General features: G+C 42.7%; 1 protein-coding gene across 16 annotated transcripts in view; it reads left to right on the forward strand.

The window, feature by feature from the left end:
• LOC117580017 (protein furry) overlaps nt 1–17,523 on the forward strand; it is a 63,668-nt gene that overhangs the window by 1,751 nt on the left and 44,394 nt on the right. For 9 of the 16 annotated variants that reach the window (XR_004573534.1, XM_034266224.1, XM_034266223.1 and 6 more), the window contains exons 2-14: nt 5,224–6,827; nt 6,894–7,234; nt 7,314–8,707; nt 8,766–9,006; nt 9,070–9,252; nt 11,370–11,513; nt 12,975–13,142; nt 13,207–13,356; nt 13,413–13,582; nt 13,672–13,826; nt 13,900–14,010; nt 14,069–14,223; nt 16,491–16,654. Coding sequence is in view for 15 of the 16 variants with exons in the window: in XM_034266224.1 (XP_034122115.1) it covers nt 5,224–6,827; nt 6,894–7,234; nt 7,314–8,707; nt 8,766–9,006; nt 9,070–9,252; nt 11,370–11,513; nt 12,975–13,142; nt 13,207–13,356; nt 13,413–13,582; nt 13,672–13,826; nt 13,900–14,010; nt 14,069–14,223; nt 16,491–16,654 (4,980 nt within the window). In the remaining variant the exon portion in view is untranslated. Of the gene's footprint in view, nt 1–1,266; nt 1,901–5,223; nt 6,828–6,893; nt 7,235–7,313; nt 8,708–8,765; nt 9,007–9,069; nt 9,253–11,369; nt 11,514–12,974; nt 13,143–13,206; nt 13,357–13,412; nt 13,583–13,671; nt 13,827–13,899; nt 14,011–14,068; nt 14,224–16,490; nt 16,655–17,523 lie in introns of those variants that run through there. The other 7 variants (XM_034266234.1, XM_034266235.1, XM_034266237.1 and 4 more) reach the window with 4 other exon arrangements.

Genomic DNA, 17,523 nt, shown 5'->3' on the forward strand with positions numbered 1-17,523 from the left:
GTTTAAATGGAAAGGCTGGAAAGTGCCAGTGGCCGGCCAAGTGCTAATTTACCACACAAACATCTGTATTTAGACCCCCACAGGGGGTTGTACGTGCATAATCAATTTAGTTGTTTGTTGTTACAAAATGTGCAGGGCATTGTTTTTTTTTGTTGATTGGTTTTACATTTTGTGTTTGTGAAATAAATTTGCTTAGAAATTTGAAATTGTAAAAATCCACACAGGCAGTTTGGTGTGAAATTTATCTAAAAATTAATTTAGTTTCTCAATTAAATAGTCTAAAATTTATTAAAATTACTAAATTAGGCCCTCAATAAAGTTAAAAAGCTCTCTAGAATCTGCGAACAAATACTTTAAGCGAGTATAAACACTTTACTAAACAAATGCCAAGCCATTCTTGAGACGGTAACCAATGCAATGCGTTGCACCTTTACGCTATCAGATTACTAATCTCTTCTTCAAATTGTTTTCACGCAAGCTACCCATCCAAAGCATTACAAAGTGCATAAATATGCAGATTCCTAATCTCTCCTTGAAGTTTTTTCCAAACTTTTTGGGTTAAGGTCGTACTAGCTCCCTGGATGTGTTAGCCTTGCTGCCGCTCTGCGGGACAAAACGGAGGGAAGGTTTTTCATTTAGCACATGCTGTGTTCTCTGTCCCTCCCTCACCCTAATTGAAGCTAATGCGAATGCCATAAGCACTAACAATGCTAATCACTTAGAATGAGAATTCGTAGGCAACAAACAAATAAACAAACAAATGAGCAGCATTTAGCTTAATCATCTCTCGTTTCGCACAACGCGTCGTATGAGCAGTTTTTGTTTCGACGCAAAAACAACAGCTGTTCCGGCACCGCTACATAGTCTCTCTCTCTGTTGCTGGCTTTTCCCTCTCTCTGACAAGCTTCTATACTGTTCATCTGTTTTGCCGCTCTCTTTGCCGCTGTCTCTGTCTCCGTCTCTCCCGCAATTGTTAATCATAATTTTAAATAGATAAAATAATCGTTTGTTTTGATTTCGAGCTTGCGCGAGTTGCTTGCTCACTTTTTCGCCGTCATCGTCGACCGTTCGCCCGTTGCTTTTTCGATTCGTTTTCGTTTTCGCCGCAGTCGAAATTCGTCGTCGTCGCCGTAGCGTTCGGTCCGCATTTTTGCATTCTACGGTTCTCGGTATTGAAGAAGTTTTTATTTTGGATTTAACGTGCGCCCCCACCCCGTCTCACCCAATATACCAAATACATATGTACAATATAATATATATAATATCTACCTATCTATTCGAAAGATTTGTGTGTGCGTATTTCTATATAGAAATCGGTCTTAAAGGCAAATAATTGAATTCAAATTGCCTCATTCCGTAATTTGACATCACAGCAGAGCTCCACCACACACATACTCGTAAACAAAAACGTTTCGTTTTAGATTTTTGAAAACGCTGAGCTCATTACTTCTCTGTCTGATTAGCATACAAACTATTAGCAGACAACAAAATATTACAAAAAGAATCATATAAACAAAAAGTAAACAAATTTCGGCTTATCACTAATTAAATTCCAAGTAAGCCGTTTGAGTGGTGACTGACCCAGTGACACAATTGAATGCGGCCTTATCAACACTACGATTAACCCCAAAGACAATCTAATCCCCCAATCCAAAGAGTAGTCATTACAATTAATAAATGTAATAAATCACGTGCCTCTAATTGCAAGTAGTTTGCCAAAGCAAAACATTTTTGTGTTAATTAGTGTTAAGCACTACACTACCCAGCACTCTCATCTCGTGCGGATCAAATTTCGTTGTAAATCTGCCCGAATATCATTTTCCCAGCTGTGATTCCCTCACAAATTTATGCTCCACTTTCATGTTATGGAATTTTCAATGGACACCAAAAAAACTAAAAGGTTTGTGGTTTGTGCTTTTATCGTGTACATATTTTATGTACATATCTATGTATATGGCATATGACTCCTATATACATTGTCAGTGTGATAAAAATAAAAGCCAAAATATGTTTTGAGGAAGTGTTGGGGTTAAATGATGATAAAGAAAAAAAGTGATAAACAATTCGAGGGTTTACATCGACTGTCTGTTGAAGTTCAATTTTATGGAGATATATATTTTTAGATATGATATAGACTACTGGATGAAGTTCAAGTCGCAGTGGAAGGTAGACAAAAGAATATTTCTTTACATGTTATTTCGCCATTGAATGTTGATATCTTATCGGAATGATTCCAAAATACCATATAAAATAAATTTATTTTGCTGTCATCGTAGAACGCAGATAATCAGTCGCCAGAAAGTTGTTAAGTGGAGGCAGTTTGATAGATTAATGGTTGGATCGATTAGATAACGATTACAAGTATATACTGATTGGATTTGCAGTTGTCATTGTTTTGGCTTAACAAAGTTGAAGTCCCTTTTTTTGCAGACAAACGGCTCAAGCTGAATGTTAGATCCTTTTGGTTAATAATATAGAGTTTTCATTGTCCATATATCGTTACATCTTTTCTAGTATAAATATTGCTCTAATCTTATAAAATCCCCTTGTACTAAACTTTATAATCGCCCCATAAATCTTTGATTTAATTTATTAGGCAATTTCTCGGATCATTTACAATGATTAGCACATAGTTTATTTATTTTTTAGTAATATAACTTTTTGTGTGTGTGTTTCCCTCTAAGTATCGTCGAATAAATAACATTTGAACCCTTGAACTTTTCATGATATCCTCATAAATAACGACTGAAAGATCTCTTGGAAAAACAAAGCGAAAATCTATGGCATACTTGAAATTTTCAACAACGACATTAAAAGAAACAGCTAAAAATATTTTCCAAGGAATTTTGAGCAAGAAAAACGTAAGATATTCCTTTGTAGCCTTTTGATACCCCACCGCATGGAGCGTGGAAGAGAGGTATATTGGACTCCTAATTGGAGTATGTCCATCCATAAATCCATCTTTTTGCATATGCACTTTTGGATCTCAACTATTTTAAGTATATGAACCCTTAATAGGTATATTTTCTTCGAGACATTTGAATGCTTCTCTGACACTGTTGCAGTTTATTTTTTCTGCTGTTATTTTGTTATTTCGGTTTTAACTTGGCCCAGTGCGATGTATCTGATGAATCGGTTAGCGAAAGCGAGAGATATGTAGATTCATTCGTATATGTTTTTCGGGTTCGTCGCACGCCCCTCTTCGAAGTGGGTGTGCGCTGCTGTTCGGGGGACGGATTGTCGTTCCTCTGTTGTTGCTATTGTTGTTGTTGTTATATGACACATCCAAAGAGCTTTTATAAGAACGTTTCCGAACACTTGGGAAGACGGAAGATTTGGGAGCGCGTGCTAATACGTTATTAATACACGATACGAATGAGAATACAATCGCGGGGGAAATACATTCATACATTTTTACACATGCATATCGGTTTGTAAATGTATACGTTTATAGCTTTTTTTGTTTGAAATTTCATTGGCGTGTGGGGTCCGTCAGAAATTTCCCATTTTCTATCCCATATGTCAAACATTTTTCAGTTGTTTTCCCCACCACATATTAATTTATCTAAACTGCCGTTGATTTGCAGACACAACATTCAATTCATTTACATTTTTATTTCTGACTATTTCTTTTGAACATTTTTCAATGTTTACGCTTCCTGACAACTGAGGATAAACGCCTAAACCTTTCAGGCCCTCGTCCCTACAATTGTCCTTGCAGTTCCAACTTTATCAATTATTCACCGAAAGCAACAACGGAACGAAAACCTTTACCCTGAACTTTAACAGACCTTCGTTTTGTTCGGGCTTTTGGGCCTCGAACTTCTAAACAGCTGAAAGTACGTCACGGCAACGACTCTTATATGCCGCATGACACATGGCATATAGTTTGGCCATCCATTATTTATCTACCGGAGGGGCAGCAATGATAATTGTACTTGTCTCTGAGCCCCTGCCACAGAGGAAAATCTATTGATTGACTTCGATTTTAAAAGGGAATAATACAGAAGAGGGAAATTGGAATTTTGTCTAAGAAAATGGCCCACAAATAATTCATTTCAAATTTATTCTTGACCTTTTCAAGAAGGAAATACTTGTGTTATGATGGAAGGAATGGTAATGGAAAAAGGACAATATTAAAGTGTCTATTAACATTCGTATACGTATAACAATGTTAAGTATATTTCAGCGTATCTATTTATTTTATTACTTACTGTGAAAGTCGTTAATTATTTCATTGCGTTGCCAATTGGTGTTTCCTTACCTTAACTTCAAGCAAATTAGCTACATGAAGGTCATGATTGATAAGAAAATTCATTTAAAACTATCAATGAAATGTACACATGTGAGAAAATAAATATGGTTTACGCATAATGCAAAATATAACAACAATGATGGGACCGTAGGTTCATCCCTTATTATCGCGTTTATGGCAAATTTCAGCGTTCATTTGTCTGTGATGTAGATCGTTTGGCTCGTGCTCAGCATCATAGAACAAATAGTTGCATAGTGTCATATATTTCTTTGGAATCGTAATGGTAAAAACGATGTCAATATACAATTTCCACGAAATTCTGGCCATTGTTATTGGTTTATTCTGAAATAAGCAGACCTCTCCTTCTCAATATTCTCTTTAGTTGGAATTAGATTTTGTTTTGAACCCTTATCGGCCCCACAAAAATTTCGATCGGAGATATGGAATAGGGAATCATGAATTGTAATTATTTTTGATATGAGTTTTGAATGAGTATGCCATCAATCAGACCATATGGCGATAGCAAGCCAACAGTTATAGTCTTGCCAATTAAGATATAAAACCCCCCAAGTTATACATGTGATGATAACCGAACTCAAATTAGAACCAAAGACCAGAATTGGACTCGAGAAAAGGGAGTGTTGTTCTTTCATTTCTGGGGCGTGTTGCAGACACTCCCCCACACTCTCTTAACGATGATGATAATAATGATGTTGATGATGATAATTTCTATTTACAGATTACATTTTATAGGCGTGTCCTAGAACCAGAGTTTTTTTTTGGTAAACAAAAAAAGCCACAAATCAACAAAAATTTCATAATTTCTTTTACACATGAGCGCTAGGCATAATTTATTGTTGTATGATTTGTGGGTAGAATGAATCATTTTTAGCAAATCCACATATAACCCTACTGATAAAGAAAACCCAATTGAAATTACAACAAACTTTCACTCCTCCCCCTTTTAGGCACAAATCAAAATCCAAATGAGCAACACCTGAATGACTCAGCTGTTGGCGGTTCGCCCTCCACTAGCGCCAGTCCCAATACAACAGGAGGCGGAGGAGGAGTAGGAGGTGGTGGAAGTGGAGCGACACCCACAAAGAGTCCACAGCGTAATGCTGCTTTCCAGGAAGATGCTTATCAGGCGGGCCTGCCTGTCGTCATCAGCAGCGGTGGTGGCGATACCGTCGATAACAGTGAAACAACGCCGCAGCAACAGCTGGTGGACAGCAGCAACAGCGCAAACGCGGGATCACCGGGCAACGGGGGACAGCAGCGTCATTCCATAAACTCAGCCGAGTATACCTCAACGCCAAAGACCAGTCGGAATGGTCCGAGCAGCACTGGCAGCGGCGGCGCCACATCGCCCATTAATTACCAATTGCCAGGCGAAGACTATCCCTATGGGATCGAATATGAATCACAGCAACAACTGGAATACCATCAGCAGCAGCAGCAGCTGCCAGTGAGCAGTCTAGAGCTAATCTCATCGTCATCCGTATCCGCATCTGTGTCTGCATCAGCATCGGCATCGCCATCGCCGGCCATAGCGTACCATAGTGTGCCGGCCAATCGACAGAGTTACGCCTCACCACCGGCGTTGGTGATACCACAGCGGCAGTCGCTGTTGCCTTGGGGCGCACACTCGAGGAGCGCCATCATCAACGTCCTTCCCAGCTATACGCAGGCAGAGATGCACGCTCTGGCGGCAAGTGTGGCCGGCGTGGAGCTATCTAGTGCTCCACGTCCTGGCGAAATTGTGATGCGGAATCTCTTTAGTGATTTCACAGCCCAGGCGGAAAAGAAGATCGAGCTGGTGATGCTGGAGAGTGCGGACAAGAACCTGTCGAAGCTGCTGCAGCGCGGCGAGGATCAGCAGTTTGATCAGTTGCTCTCGGCTTTGGGATCGGTGGCCGAGCACTGTTTGCCCTCGCTGCTGCACACGCTCCTCGCCTGGCACCGCCGCCAACTGTCCGACATGGAGATTAAGAACGATCTCAAGAAGCCGCCTCCCACTAGCGCCCAGACGGTTGCCAGCAATAGCAACAACAATAAGCCTGTAGATCTGGATTTTCAGCTGCAGCGCCGTGAGGCTGCAGTGGAGTTTATTTTCTGTTTGGCACTGATTGAGATACTCAAACAGTTGCCGTTCCATCCGGGCCACGAGGATCTGGTGCGCAGCATCGAGAATCTCGCCTTCAAGCACTTCAAGTACAAGGATGGGCTACAGAACAATCCAAATGCCCACAACATACACATGATCGCCGATCTCTATGCGGAGGTGATTGGCGTCCTGGCCCAAAGTCGCTTTGCGTCGGTGCGCAAGCGTTTCATGAGCGAACTGAAGGAACTGCGAGGCAAGGAGGCCTCCCCGACGACCACACAGAGCATCATCAGCCTGCTGATGGGCATGAAGTTCTTCCGCGTCAAGATGGTGCCCATCGAGGAGTTTGAGGCCTCGTTTCAGTTCATGCACGAGTGCGGACAGTATTTCCAGGAGGTGAAGGACAAGGATATCAAGCACGCGCTGGCCGGACTCTTTGTGGAGATCCTGGTGCCTGTGGCAGCGGTAAGTTTAAATTATCTGAAATATCTCATGCCTCCTGCATTACATTATCTACTCCCTGCTTTGCAGGCTGTCAAAAACGAGGTGAACGTCCCATGTGTGAAGAACTTTGTGGAACTGTTGTATGTGCAGACGTTGGATGCCTCAACAAAGTCCAAACATCGGCTGGCACTCTTTCCGCTGGTCACCTGCCTGCTCTGTGTTTCGCAGAAAACCTTCTTCTTGACAAATTGGCACTACTTCCTGGCCATGTGCCTGAGCAATCTGAAGAATCGCGATGCCAAAATGAGCCGCGTGGCTCTGGAGTCACTGTACCGACTGCTGTGGGTCTACATGATCCGTATCAAGTGCGAATCCAACTCCGCGACGCACTCCCGCCTCCAGAGCATTGTGAATTCGCTTTTTCCAAAGTAAGTTTACCTTTAACCCTGCTGAAAGTAAATTCCTTTTTCTAATTTCATTTGCATTGCTTTTGTTCGCATTACAAAGGGGCTCCAAGGGCGTTGTGCCACGCGACACACCGCTGAATATCTTCGTGAAGATCATCCAATTCATTGCCCAGGAGCGGCTGGACTTTGCTATGCGTGAAATTGTCTACGATCTGTTGTGTGTAGGGCGATCCATTAAGCTTATACTCAATCCAGAGCGCATGAGCATCGGCCTGCGAGCCTTTCTGGTCGTTGCAGACTCGCTGCAGCAGAAGGACGGCGAACCACCGATGCCGCGCACTGTGCCGGTGCTGCCATCGGGCAACACACTGCGTGTGAAGAGGACCTACATCAATAAGATGCTCACCGATGACACGGCTCGTAGCATTGGCATGTCCACGTACTTTCCGCACGTGCGTAGAGTTTTTGTGGACATCCTGAGGGCCCTGGACGTGCATTACGGCCGACCGCTGATGATGACCAACACGCAGAACCAGAACAAGGAGCCGGACGAGATGTTGTCCGGTGAGCGAAAGCCGCGCATTGATCTTTTTCGAACGTGTGTGGCCGCTGTTCCTCGCCTGATCCCCGACACGATGACCGCCCACGAGCTGGTCGATCTGCTGTCCCGCCTGACCGTACACATGGACGAGGAGCTACGCATACTGACGCACCAGTCGCTGCAGACGCTGGTCATTGACTTCCCGGATTGGCGTCAGGATGTCGTGCACGGTTACACACAGTTTCTAGTGCGCGACGTCACCGACACCTATCCGCAGCTGTTGGAGAACTGCACTCGCATCTTGTTCGTTTTCCTCAACATTTGGCGCTGTGCGATCAATGTGAATGGCAACAATGCGCCCAGTGCCAGTAGTGCGCCCAGCGGTGGCACAGCCAATGCGGCACAACCAAAAGCGACGGCAGTGACAGTGGGAGTGGCGACAGCTCCGGCTGTGAATGCTGCGGCAGCAGCCACTGCCACCGTGGCCAGCAAGGACACCACCAGCAGTCAGCTGTCGAAACAGCAGCATCTAAATACGGCCAGCAGTGCTGCCAGTAGCATAACCACATCCAGCGGCATGTCCAGCATCACCCAGCACACGGTGCTGAATATGGCCGGCGATGCGAACAAAAAGAACGAGATACCCTTGGCCACCACGCTCCACTTTGTCGAGGGCTTTGCCCTGGTGCTGCTCTGCAACTATCGTCCGTATCTGCGGAAGCTAGCTGCCATGATTCTGAAGGAGGTCAAGAATCTGATGCGTGCCCTGGGCATACCCGAAACGGAGCCGCCACTCATTGATGTTATGGACCGATGTGTCCCTCCGATTGTGGAGAAGTGTCTGCCACTGCTGCCGCAAACAGAGAAGACGGCCATACTCAATGCCAACTGCATTGACCTGCAGTGGATAGCCGAGCGCTCGAGTGGCGTCTGGCTGGCAGGACTCACAGATGGTAAGCACATGGAAGTGGTAATGGGAGTCCTTTGTAATCCACTCTAACATTCTTACAGACACCTCAAAGTCTTCAACGTCCACGCTTAACTTGTCTCAGGCCAGTTCAACGGCAGCTGGTGGTGCGGCCATTGCGACTGCGGCCATCACAGCACAGCCGCCATTCGATCCCTGGGCCACCTGTCTGTTTGGCCTGTTGGAACGACAGCGCATCCTGCAGCAGTGCCCATCGGCAGTTGCCCAGGCCTGGCCCATTTGCTTTACACGACTCAATGCCCTCTACAGTGTCATAGATCCCACGTAAGTTTCAACATGACTTGAACTGAGCATCTGAAAAGCATTTAATCCTGGACTTGTTTGCAGCCCCGTAAGCGACAATCGTGCATCATTGCTTCGCAGCTCAGCGCCCACCAAGAAAGTGCCCACCGAAAGCCAAAAGGATTCATATCTTCGCTTGTGGCGTAATCAGGTGGCGTGTGCGATGCGCCTAGTGCCACAAATTCCCAGCGTAGCGGTGCGCTGTGCCTCGCCCGACCTGAGTTTGAGGTATGTGGATATGTGTGTAGCCTTCAAGCATTCAAGCCCACCCAAGCGCCCCCACCAAAGCATTTAACCTTCTTACATGAAATTCAACTCCAGTGACAGATCCACAAAGCAGACATTTCATTTTATTTGTGTTTGATTAACATTTATGTTTGGCATTCAATTACTCGTACTACATTGGGCACGAATCGTATGTGTGCACATTGTGTGCTGAACAAAAGCATCTCGGGTTGCATTTTCGATTGATAATTCACATTTTAATGTTATTTTATATCCGGGTGTCCCTGGTTTATTTTTCTGTCCCTGTTTTACGCTACACTTACTCCTGCACCCCTTGCGATTGTGGCTGGAGTGTGTTAGTGGTGGTCGTCTGTGCATTTATCAAACATAATTATAGTAATCCACACACATTCTCGCACATAAATGCACACTATCTATAAATCTAAATACAATTTTCCACTGACAACCACACAAAAACATTAACTATTGTTTTTTGGGGATATTTGAGAGTTTTGTTTCAATTTTAATTTTGTCAACCCATTTGCATACGATATTCTAACCCACATGTATGTTGTTTAAATATATTTAATGTAATTTTTCATTATCGGACATCAATTGTACTCATACGCCACGTTGTGTCGAATTAGTTGTAATATTTTGCATTAACGCTGCATTATGGGTGCACTCGTCCATCCATCACAAATTAACATATAATGTAAATTGCATTCAGTGTCGTGTATCGAAGGATAAGCAAACAGAGTGCCCCTGAGTAGTGTCCCTTCAATAACATTTGTACTCGAAATTATCTGTTTTGACTAGTTTGATTATTATTTAAGCACGTGCTTTGCAATGGTTGTGGGATGGGAAATATGATACGTTGCAAAAGGTTGAACTATGACTAGGGGGGGAAATTTAAAGGGCATTAAGGGGGCTAAAAATATCGTAAATGGCAGTAAGTTGCACTCCAGAGAATGCACTCCAAAAATAATAAACAACAGGCAGGTAATAATGTAAAATTCGTATGCATGCATAAATTATGGGAAAGTAGATATCAAATGAAGCCATTGTTTTGGGCGAGAAAGGGTTTAGCATATCCAGGGCAAATGTCGACAGGAGTCGGCTCCATCATTTAGTTGGTATTCATTAGTAAATTAAACTAATTAAGTCAAATTAAAACAATTTTATGGAGATAGGGGGGTTATCTTTTAGTGTTTTCAATTCAGTTTAGGTAGCGATGGATTATGGGAGATTTATTGAATTGTTTTTTCTAATGTGTTTCAAAAATTGACTGTTTGCCAGTCGCTGGTAAACGTTTAATGAATTCATAAGTAGTTTGTGGTAAGAGCTGTTTATTTGTCTATGTTTATATATATAGTTCTGAGTAGTTGTATATTCACTCAAGACTGACAGGGATATTAGGATTAGCTTAATTTTCCACTTAAACTAAAGAATTCTATAAAGCGGATAAGATGCGCTTACATATGAGAATAAGGATTAATTCGTATAAAATACATTCAATGAATAAAATTTGTAAGCGAAAGCTTTATAGCAGATAAATGGCAGCTTTATAGTTTCAATGATTTGGTTATGGGTTTCTCGCTCTCAAATGTACATATGTAAAGTATTTCTATTATATTTTAGTCTTGTTTTTCACACGTTAGCAAGTTGTGAGTTTCAATTTGAATATAACTGAATTATAATCTGATAAAAAATTCGCTCATGAAAACCATTTCCATCCGTATCCGTCTACAAATGTTGACCCAAAGGGTAAATGTCAATAACATATATGGGATTTAATCGAAAAGAGAAAAAAAAACACCGGAAAAAGCCACACAGAAAAACACACACATTGTATGTATTGGTACTGTGCGCCCATAGCCACCCACACGTCAATGTCCACTCCCATGGTACACACACACACACATGTATTCGTTTGGAGAACAATCCCAAGCATCCATCCTTATTGGAGAAAGGAGAAACCCGATGAGTTAATAAATTGTCGGTCATGCAAATCATGAAACCATGAAACTATGAACACCCCATCCATGTCCATTAAACAATGTCCGCATACTCCTACTTTGATGTTTGTTTCAATATCTATATGGAATTGTAATTTATAGTTTGCAAGATCAGTCGGACTCGCGTTCGCTGTCTGATTCCCTGGACAATATACCATCCAATGTCTTTGGGCCCGAGGGAATTGTCACGCGTTTCACGCTGCCGCTCTCCTACGGACGCAAAGAGGCGCGCCAAAAGCGACTTGGGTAAAGCAAATAAAAACTAAAAATCAAAAATCGAAATACCAATTTCCATGACTTGTATAAACAACAACACTTTTACATATATACAGCAATATTTTATATATTTGTATTTAATTATCTGCTAGTTTTTCTGTGTGCATAAAATACTTTGTTTGTGTCCCGTGTTTTGTGTGTAGCTTTTGGCATGTAATTGAATTTTTTGTTTGACTGATGGGTGACATGCTAGGGACAGGCCAGTAATTTGCATTCTCAAATTGTTTTCCTTTTTGAAATGTATAATTTTTTTTTTGGTGATTATGGTTTCATATGGGTTCTTGTTTTGTGGCAGTGCAAGCTCCTAAAGCGTTGAAACACTTTTTTCCGTTCTTCCGCTTTTTTTTCATTTTAAAAAGTATTTTACTGAATCACCAGATGTTTGGTGAGGTTTTGGTTTGGTATTTTAAACTCTTCTTTCTAGTGTAGATCTTTAAGTTTAGTTTTATTTTCTGTATGTTTTTATTATATCACATACGAGGGGATTCCCTTCCAGAGCCTTGGTCTGCGTATTTTTGTCTATGTTTGACTCCTTAATTTCCTGTTTGTTTTCCATGTGAATTTATGTATTTTTCTTTGGCCAACAAGGAGAGTTCTCACGCTTCTATTGGCCTGATTTTGTGTCGAGTTGTTGCCATATAATTTGCCAAACAATTTGCTCGTTTCTTTGCCGCTTTGCCGCACGACCACCCTGCCACCCAAACCGGTCACGCCCCCTTGTTTGCTGTGTGCTGAAAAATAATTTGAAGACAAGTTTATTTATTTTTCAAATAGCGCCAGGCCTCCTCTCCTCTCCCTGTCACACAAAACATCCTCCGCAAGAGCTTTCCTTGGCTTTGGCTTCGTTTTTCTCTCATTGTGTGCAGCAAATGAAAAAACAAGAACAAAAATTAAAGAGAAAATGAAAAGACCAAAAAAATGATTGTTGTTTGCTTGCTGTCATTTATTATTATTATTCGTAGCCCCTCTGCTGCTACTGTGTGCCTACCCCTCTGTTTCTGTGTAAATTTTCAAATGTTCACCGAAGCGACGAAAGAGAAAGATGGGATTTTTCGCAATGCTTTTTAATTGAAACCCCGATTTCGAATTTAATATTCATAATGTTTATCGCTGGAATGCAGGAGAAAAAGGATTGAATTTTCCCTCTATATATGTATGTATGTAACGTCCGTCTGTGGAAAAACTGAAAATTCAGTCAGTCTGTTAGCAAATGAATTTAATAGCCAAGAACAAACTTTATGGACCTCTGGTTAATGATGGATGGCACGGCCACGACCCTGCCAGGCGCAAGACACAGGCGGCACAACAAAGTTGAACATGAACCACATTAACAGCGATTACTACGAGTCCTGGCCCTCCGGGGAGAGATTTTCTTTTTCCCGTCACCACTGTTTGACACTACAAATCCCTGGCCATAAATTTATTTTACAGCTCATCGCCGGATTCCCTGAACGCCGATCGCAGTGACAAGTCTGCCATGGGCAGCGCCTCACCCCATGCCCTCTACAAGCTGGTGGTACCCCTCCTGCGCTGCGAGGTCGTGGATGTGAGGGATGCCGCTGTCAATGCGCTGGGCCTGATAAACCACGATGCGCTCAAGTAAGCACCAAATCGTTTTTAGCTAAATTTGAGCATTTATTCAACACTTTGGTGGCTGTGGCAGGGATCTGATGGAGGAGCTTGTCCTGTACATTCGAGAGGCAGTCGATCGCAAGCAGGAGAACATGCGGCGAAGACGTCGACGCGATGCCCTGCGCCTGCAGGTGGTCAGAGTTCTTGAGAAAATAGCCGAGAATGGAACCTTTGGAGTGAGGTGCGTACCCATGATTGCTGCTCATTATAAAGTATTCGTCAACTGTCATTTTGCAGCACCTGTGTACTGGAACGTGACACGATGTCGCTGCATCCGACCTTTGTGGAGTACATCGAGGGGGCCATGGCCTATTTAATGGCCGAAACGGACAAGGACAACCTCAGCATACGCGAGGTTAAGGCGCATTTTTGCAATTTCATACGCAAAATGATTAAGAACTTTTCATGTAAGCCCTCAAACGAATATATATGCATACAAATCCATCTGTTCAAGATTGATTGCCACCCGCTCATGTATTTTTTCTCCTTCTGTTAGTGGAATCCTGTGCTACACTGCTGATGCGCGACCTGAAGCGTAATCTATTCAATTTGTTTGCCACGTGGTGTGGCAGCTTCTCCAAGCCACTGAGCATTTCCTCGCAAATTGGCCAGACCCTCGAAGAGGAGAAGCTGCAGTTCAGCGCCTTGCAGGCATGTATAATCCACAGGACGCACGGTTCTTAAAAGTACTAACCAAGTTTTCTCTGCCCTGTTTACTCGACAGGCCATGTCCGCTTTGCTCTGCTGCGGCCACATATTCTACGCGCCACACCTGCAAGACGATGGCATCATATACAAGTGGCTGGATCTGCTGCTTACCTCTAAGGATGAAAAGGTACCCTCACACACAAATCGAGTATAGTATTTTCATATATATTCTTATCCCTCAACAGATTTATCAATTGGCTCGCGATACGGTGGTGCTGCTGCTGGAATCCAATCCGGACATGGGCCAACTCCTTGAGTGGGTCATTGACCGTTGCTATACATCGACTCCACGCGAAGCGGATGCCTGCTTCCTGGCCCTGGCCTCGATCTTCAGCGCCAAGTAAGTGGTATCGGAAGGAGGGGTGGTGAGGGCAGAGGTAGCAGCGCTTAATGCTTAAGCGCCTTACGTGCCCGTTCCCTTGCCCGTGCCCCGTTTTAATTTGTTACAGCCGTTTATCCTCCACAGCCACCGTGCCCCATCGCTCATAAGCTCATTTGCCACATATCCAGCCTCCTCTCCCATAGACTCACTGGGTGGTGGCACACTTAAGTATCGTTTCACGTGTCTGCTGACAATGGAATCGCTTCAAATGCACACACACACACAAGCAGACATAACACACCACACCACAGAGTGCGGGGGGCACGAGGGTCTGACAGCCTATTTGTTCAGGCCATGCACGATTTTTATTACCGCTTCTTATTTTTCACTTTCCTCCCATAATGCCTGCAAGAACAGGCGCATTTCGTAGATAAACATTAATATGACAGCCTCATGCATGGCATGGCTCATTGCATTTAATGCATGCTAAGGCACAGGCGGCAAATGTTTCAATTGTGATTGCAATTTCGAATATACTACCCTGATCTTTGAAATTCATGAAATAATAATGCCAGGACAAAGATGTGCAGACTCTCTGATGCTTTGCCATAACATGAAATGCCAGATAGCTTAAAAGTTTATAAAGAAATAGTTAACTCTCCTTGCGAAAGACTTTCCTAGCATACGAAAACTCAAGCTCGGTTATCATGTAGTTTTGAAAGTTATGCCAAATTAATACTCCTACCATTTTGCTTTTGATGTTTGTTGATTTAGCATGATGTCACAGCGCACACACCACAAGTTTCAGTCAGCAACAACAAGTTGTCGAACAACCGAATTTGATAATTGGTTTGCATGTAGTTTCAATGGAAACTAATTTCAGTCTCAGTCTCTGCCTCAGTCTCGCCGCAATTTAAGGCTTCCATTTGATGGTTCCTGAAATTCTTCCCTCTTAGCGTAACCAAGGCATACACTAGTTTGTGGTTTGTCTACATTGAGGATGTGATTAAATGGATTTCCTGAAAATCAAACCTCAATCAGGGAAGATTGCGGCAACACACGTGTGTATGTTCTGCGACGTCCTTGTCGGCTGGACTGGTCCTCGTGTCTGAGATTTAATGGGAGAGAGTTTTTGTGCCACATGCAACATATAGCGGCAGCTCATGCAAGTTTGCTTGTTTCTTTTTTCACATATTTTAGAGGCGTTCTGCAGCTGCACCAGAGTGCATATGGCTGCCACATAAAAAATGAAATATTTCACATTTGTATTGGACAGAGCGTGGAAATGCTGGCCGGATAACTTGAAATTGTTAAAAAGGACTTGAAGAATCCTTGACATAAGGAACGGAAGCGGAAATTTCACGGAACTTGAGGCAGAAATTGATTGATTATATCGGAATACTCGAATTGTGTGTTGCTGGTGGCTTTGGGGGTCTGCGAGTCTGGTGGTGGGCGCGGGCTTTGTGTAACCATGGCTTATCGAAGGGCAATTTTCGTCTGACAATTCGCTGTATTTAAATGGCCGGCAATTTAGCCATGAACTTTGTACGCCCATCGGAAATGCTCTGAAATATTTTACACATGCTCCGAAAAGGCCAACCAGTTTAGTGAACTTACAGTTTTTGCTTTTTCGAACACCATTTATCTCCTTTTGTGCGTGTAACTTTTTGAGAGAAATAAGTGGTACGTCGACTATGCAATATCTGTTACTGAGATTTGTTCAAAAAATGAAGAAGATTCCATCTTTTAGATTGTCTTTGTACATATTTACCACTTTCATGTCGCCATCTCTCAGAATATAAATTTTTCCTTTCGTTCCTTATAATTCCCACCTACAGCCAAACGAATACAATACGTCCCCGTAAACACAAAGAATAATACTCGTACCAGGTATTAACACCAGGTACTTTGTTGCCCGCTTCCACGTGCATCGTGTGTGCAAATGTAAGGCAAAAATCGATTTGCGTAAAATATTCACTTGAATGTCGGGCGTGAAATGTGTTAGCATGGACTTGGGGTTAGTCGTGTTGTCCTGCAAAAGCTGTTGTCCGTGTTACCAGCTTCGGGGGAAATGTGCAAACATTAAGTAGGAAATAGTAAGCTTCGACATTTTAATGGGTTTTCCTGCACTTACTAGGAAAATGTTGACTCTGCATGCGCTGCGGGATAATGAATATTATTTAAACTGAAAACGAACGCAAAACCACAAGTCAACAATGTATTAAATAACCTTTAAGTTGTTGAATCTAGACATTAATATTATTAAACTTCCATATTTATTGCAGAGAATATCCGTGCGACCATTACACATCGGTTATAACCGTGACGCTCCTGATGACGGGCTGTCCTCGCGTGGAGGTGCATGCCACCGCTCTACAGCTGCTACAGATCCTGGACAAGCGCTTCTTCGGCAGTGTCGTTGGGACCCTGCACAGCGACAACGAGAAAGGTATGAGCTCTTCCTATTGACATGACAACAGACTACTAGTCCTGGTGATGGATGGTGATGGTGCAGAATTAAAATGAAAATTCTGGCTTATACTTGGCGCAACACTTCAGTCCCGAGTGGCTTATGGCAGGGGATTCTAAGCTTCGAAGAGAATAGGTGGCACGGCAACGTTTTGTTTGGCACGAAATAATGTTAAGTAAATCACAGTTGTCACTTGTTTTGAGTTTGCAACGGGTGGAAAGGCTATGAAAAGCTGAAATTGATAGAAACTTGAGAAAACTTGAAGGGTTAAACCAGTAACAGTAACTAACATCAAACTAAGATGCCTTTGGTAGCACTTTAGTTTCTACCCAATTGACTTAAACAAATTGGAATCAAATTTTAAAGTACGTCTAAATCTCAAGTACGTTTATGTCTCAATAAATTTAAGAAGTCAAAGCTTTAACTAAAGTGAATTCAAAGTAGTTTGGAGTCAACTTTCCTTGCTTTCTAATGGGTTACCCTTGGCAGAATATTTGATCAGGTCACCGACCGCATCCGCTGGAATTCTTTGGTATGTTTCCATAACCATGCCCCTGAAATTAGGTTTCTTTTGCCACTGCTTCGTAATCCTTAATGTGTTCACAATGTGTTTGTGTTTGAGTTGGTCCTTCCGCCCCAACTCAGTGCTCAAATCCGAGTTTGTGATGGGCTCACTGTCTGCCGCAGTCGAAGATGTTCGTGCACCTTACTGCCATTTGCCCCGCAACATTTCCCAGTGCGTCAAGTGTCAAGTGTTGTTTATTTTTCTTGCTGCTGTTTGTATTTTGCATTTTAATTTCATACACCTTATTGAAGCTGTTTGTGTGTGTCTCTGTGGGGGATTGCGT

This window comes from Drosophila guanche, unplaced genomic scaffold (assembly GCF_900245975.1).
Source record: "Drosophila guanche unplaced genomic scaffold, DGUA_6, whole genome shotgun sequence".
Classification (NCBI taxonomy): domain Eukaryota; kingdom Metazoa; phylum Arthropoda; class Insecta; order Diptera; family Drosophilidae; genus Drosophila; species Drosophila guanche.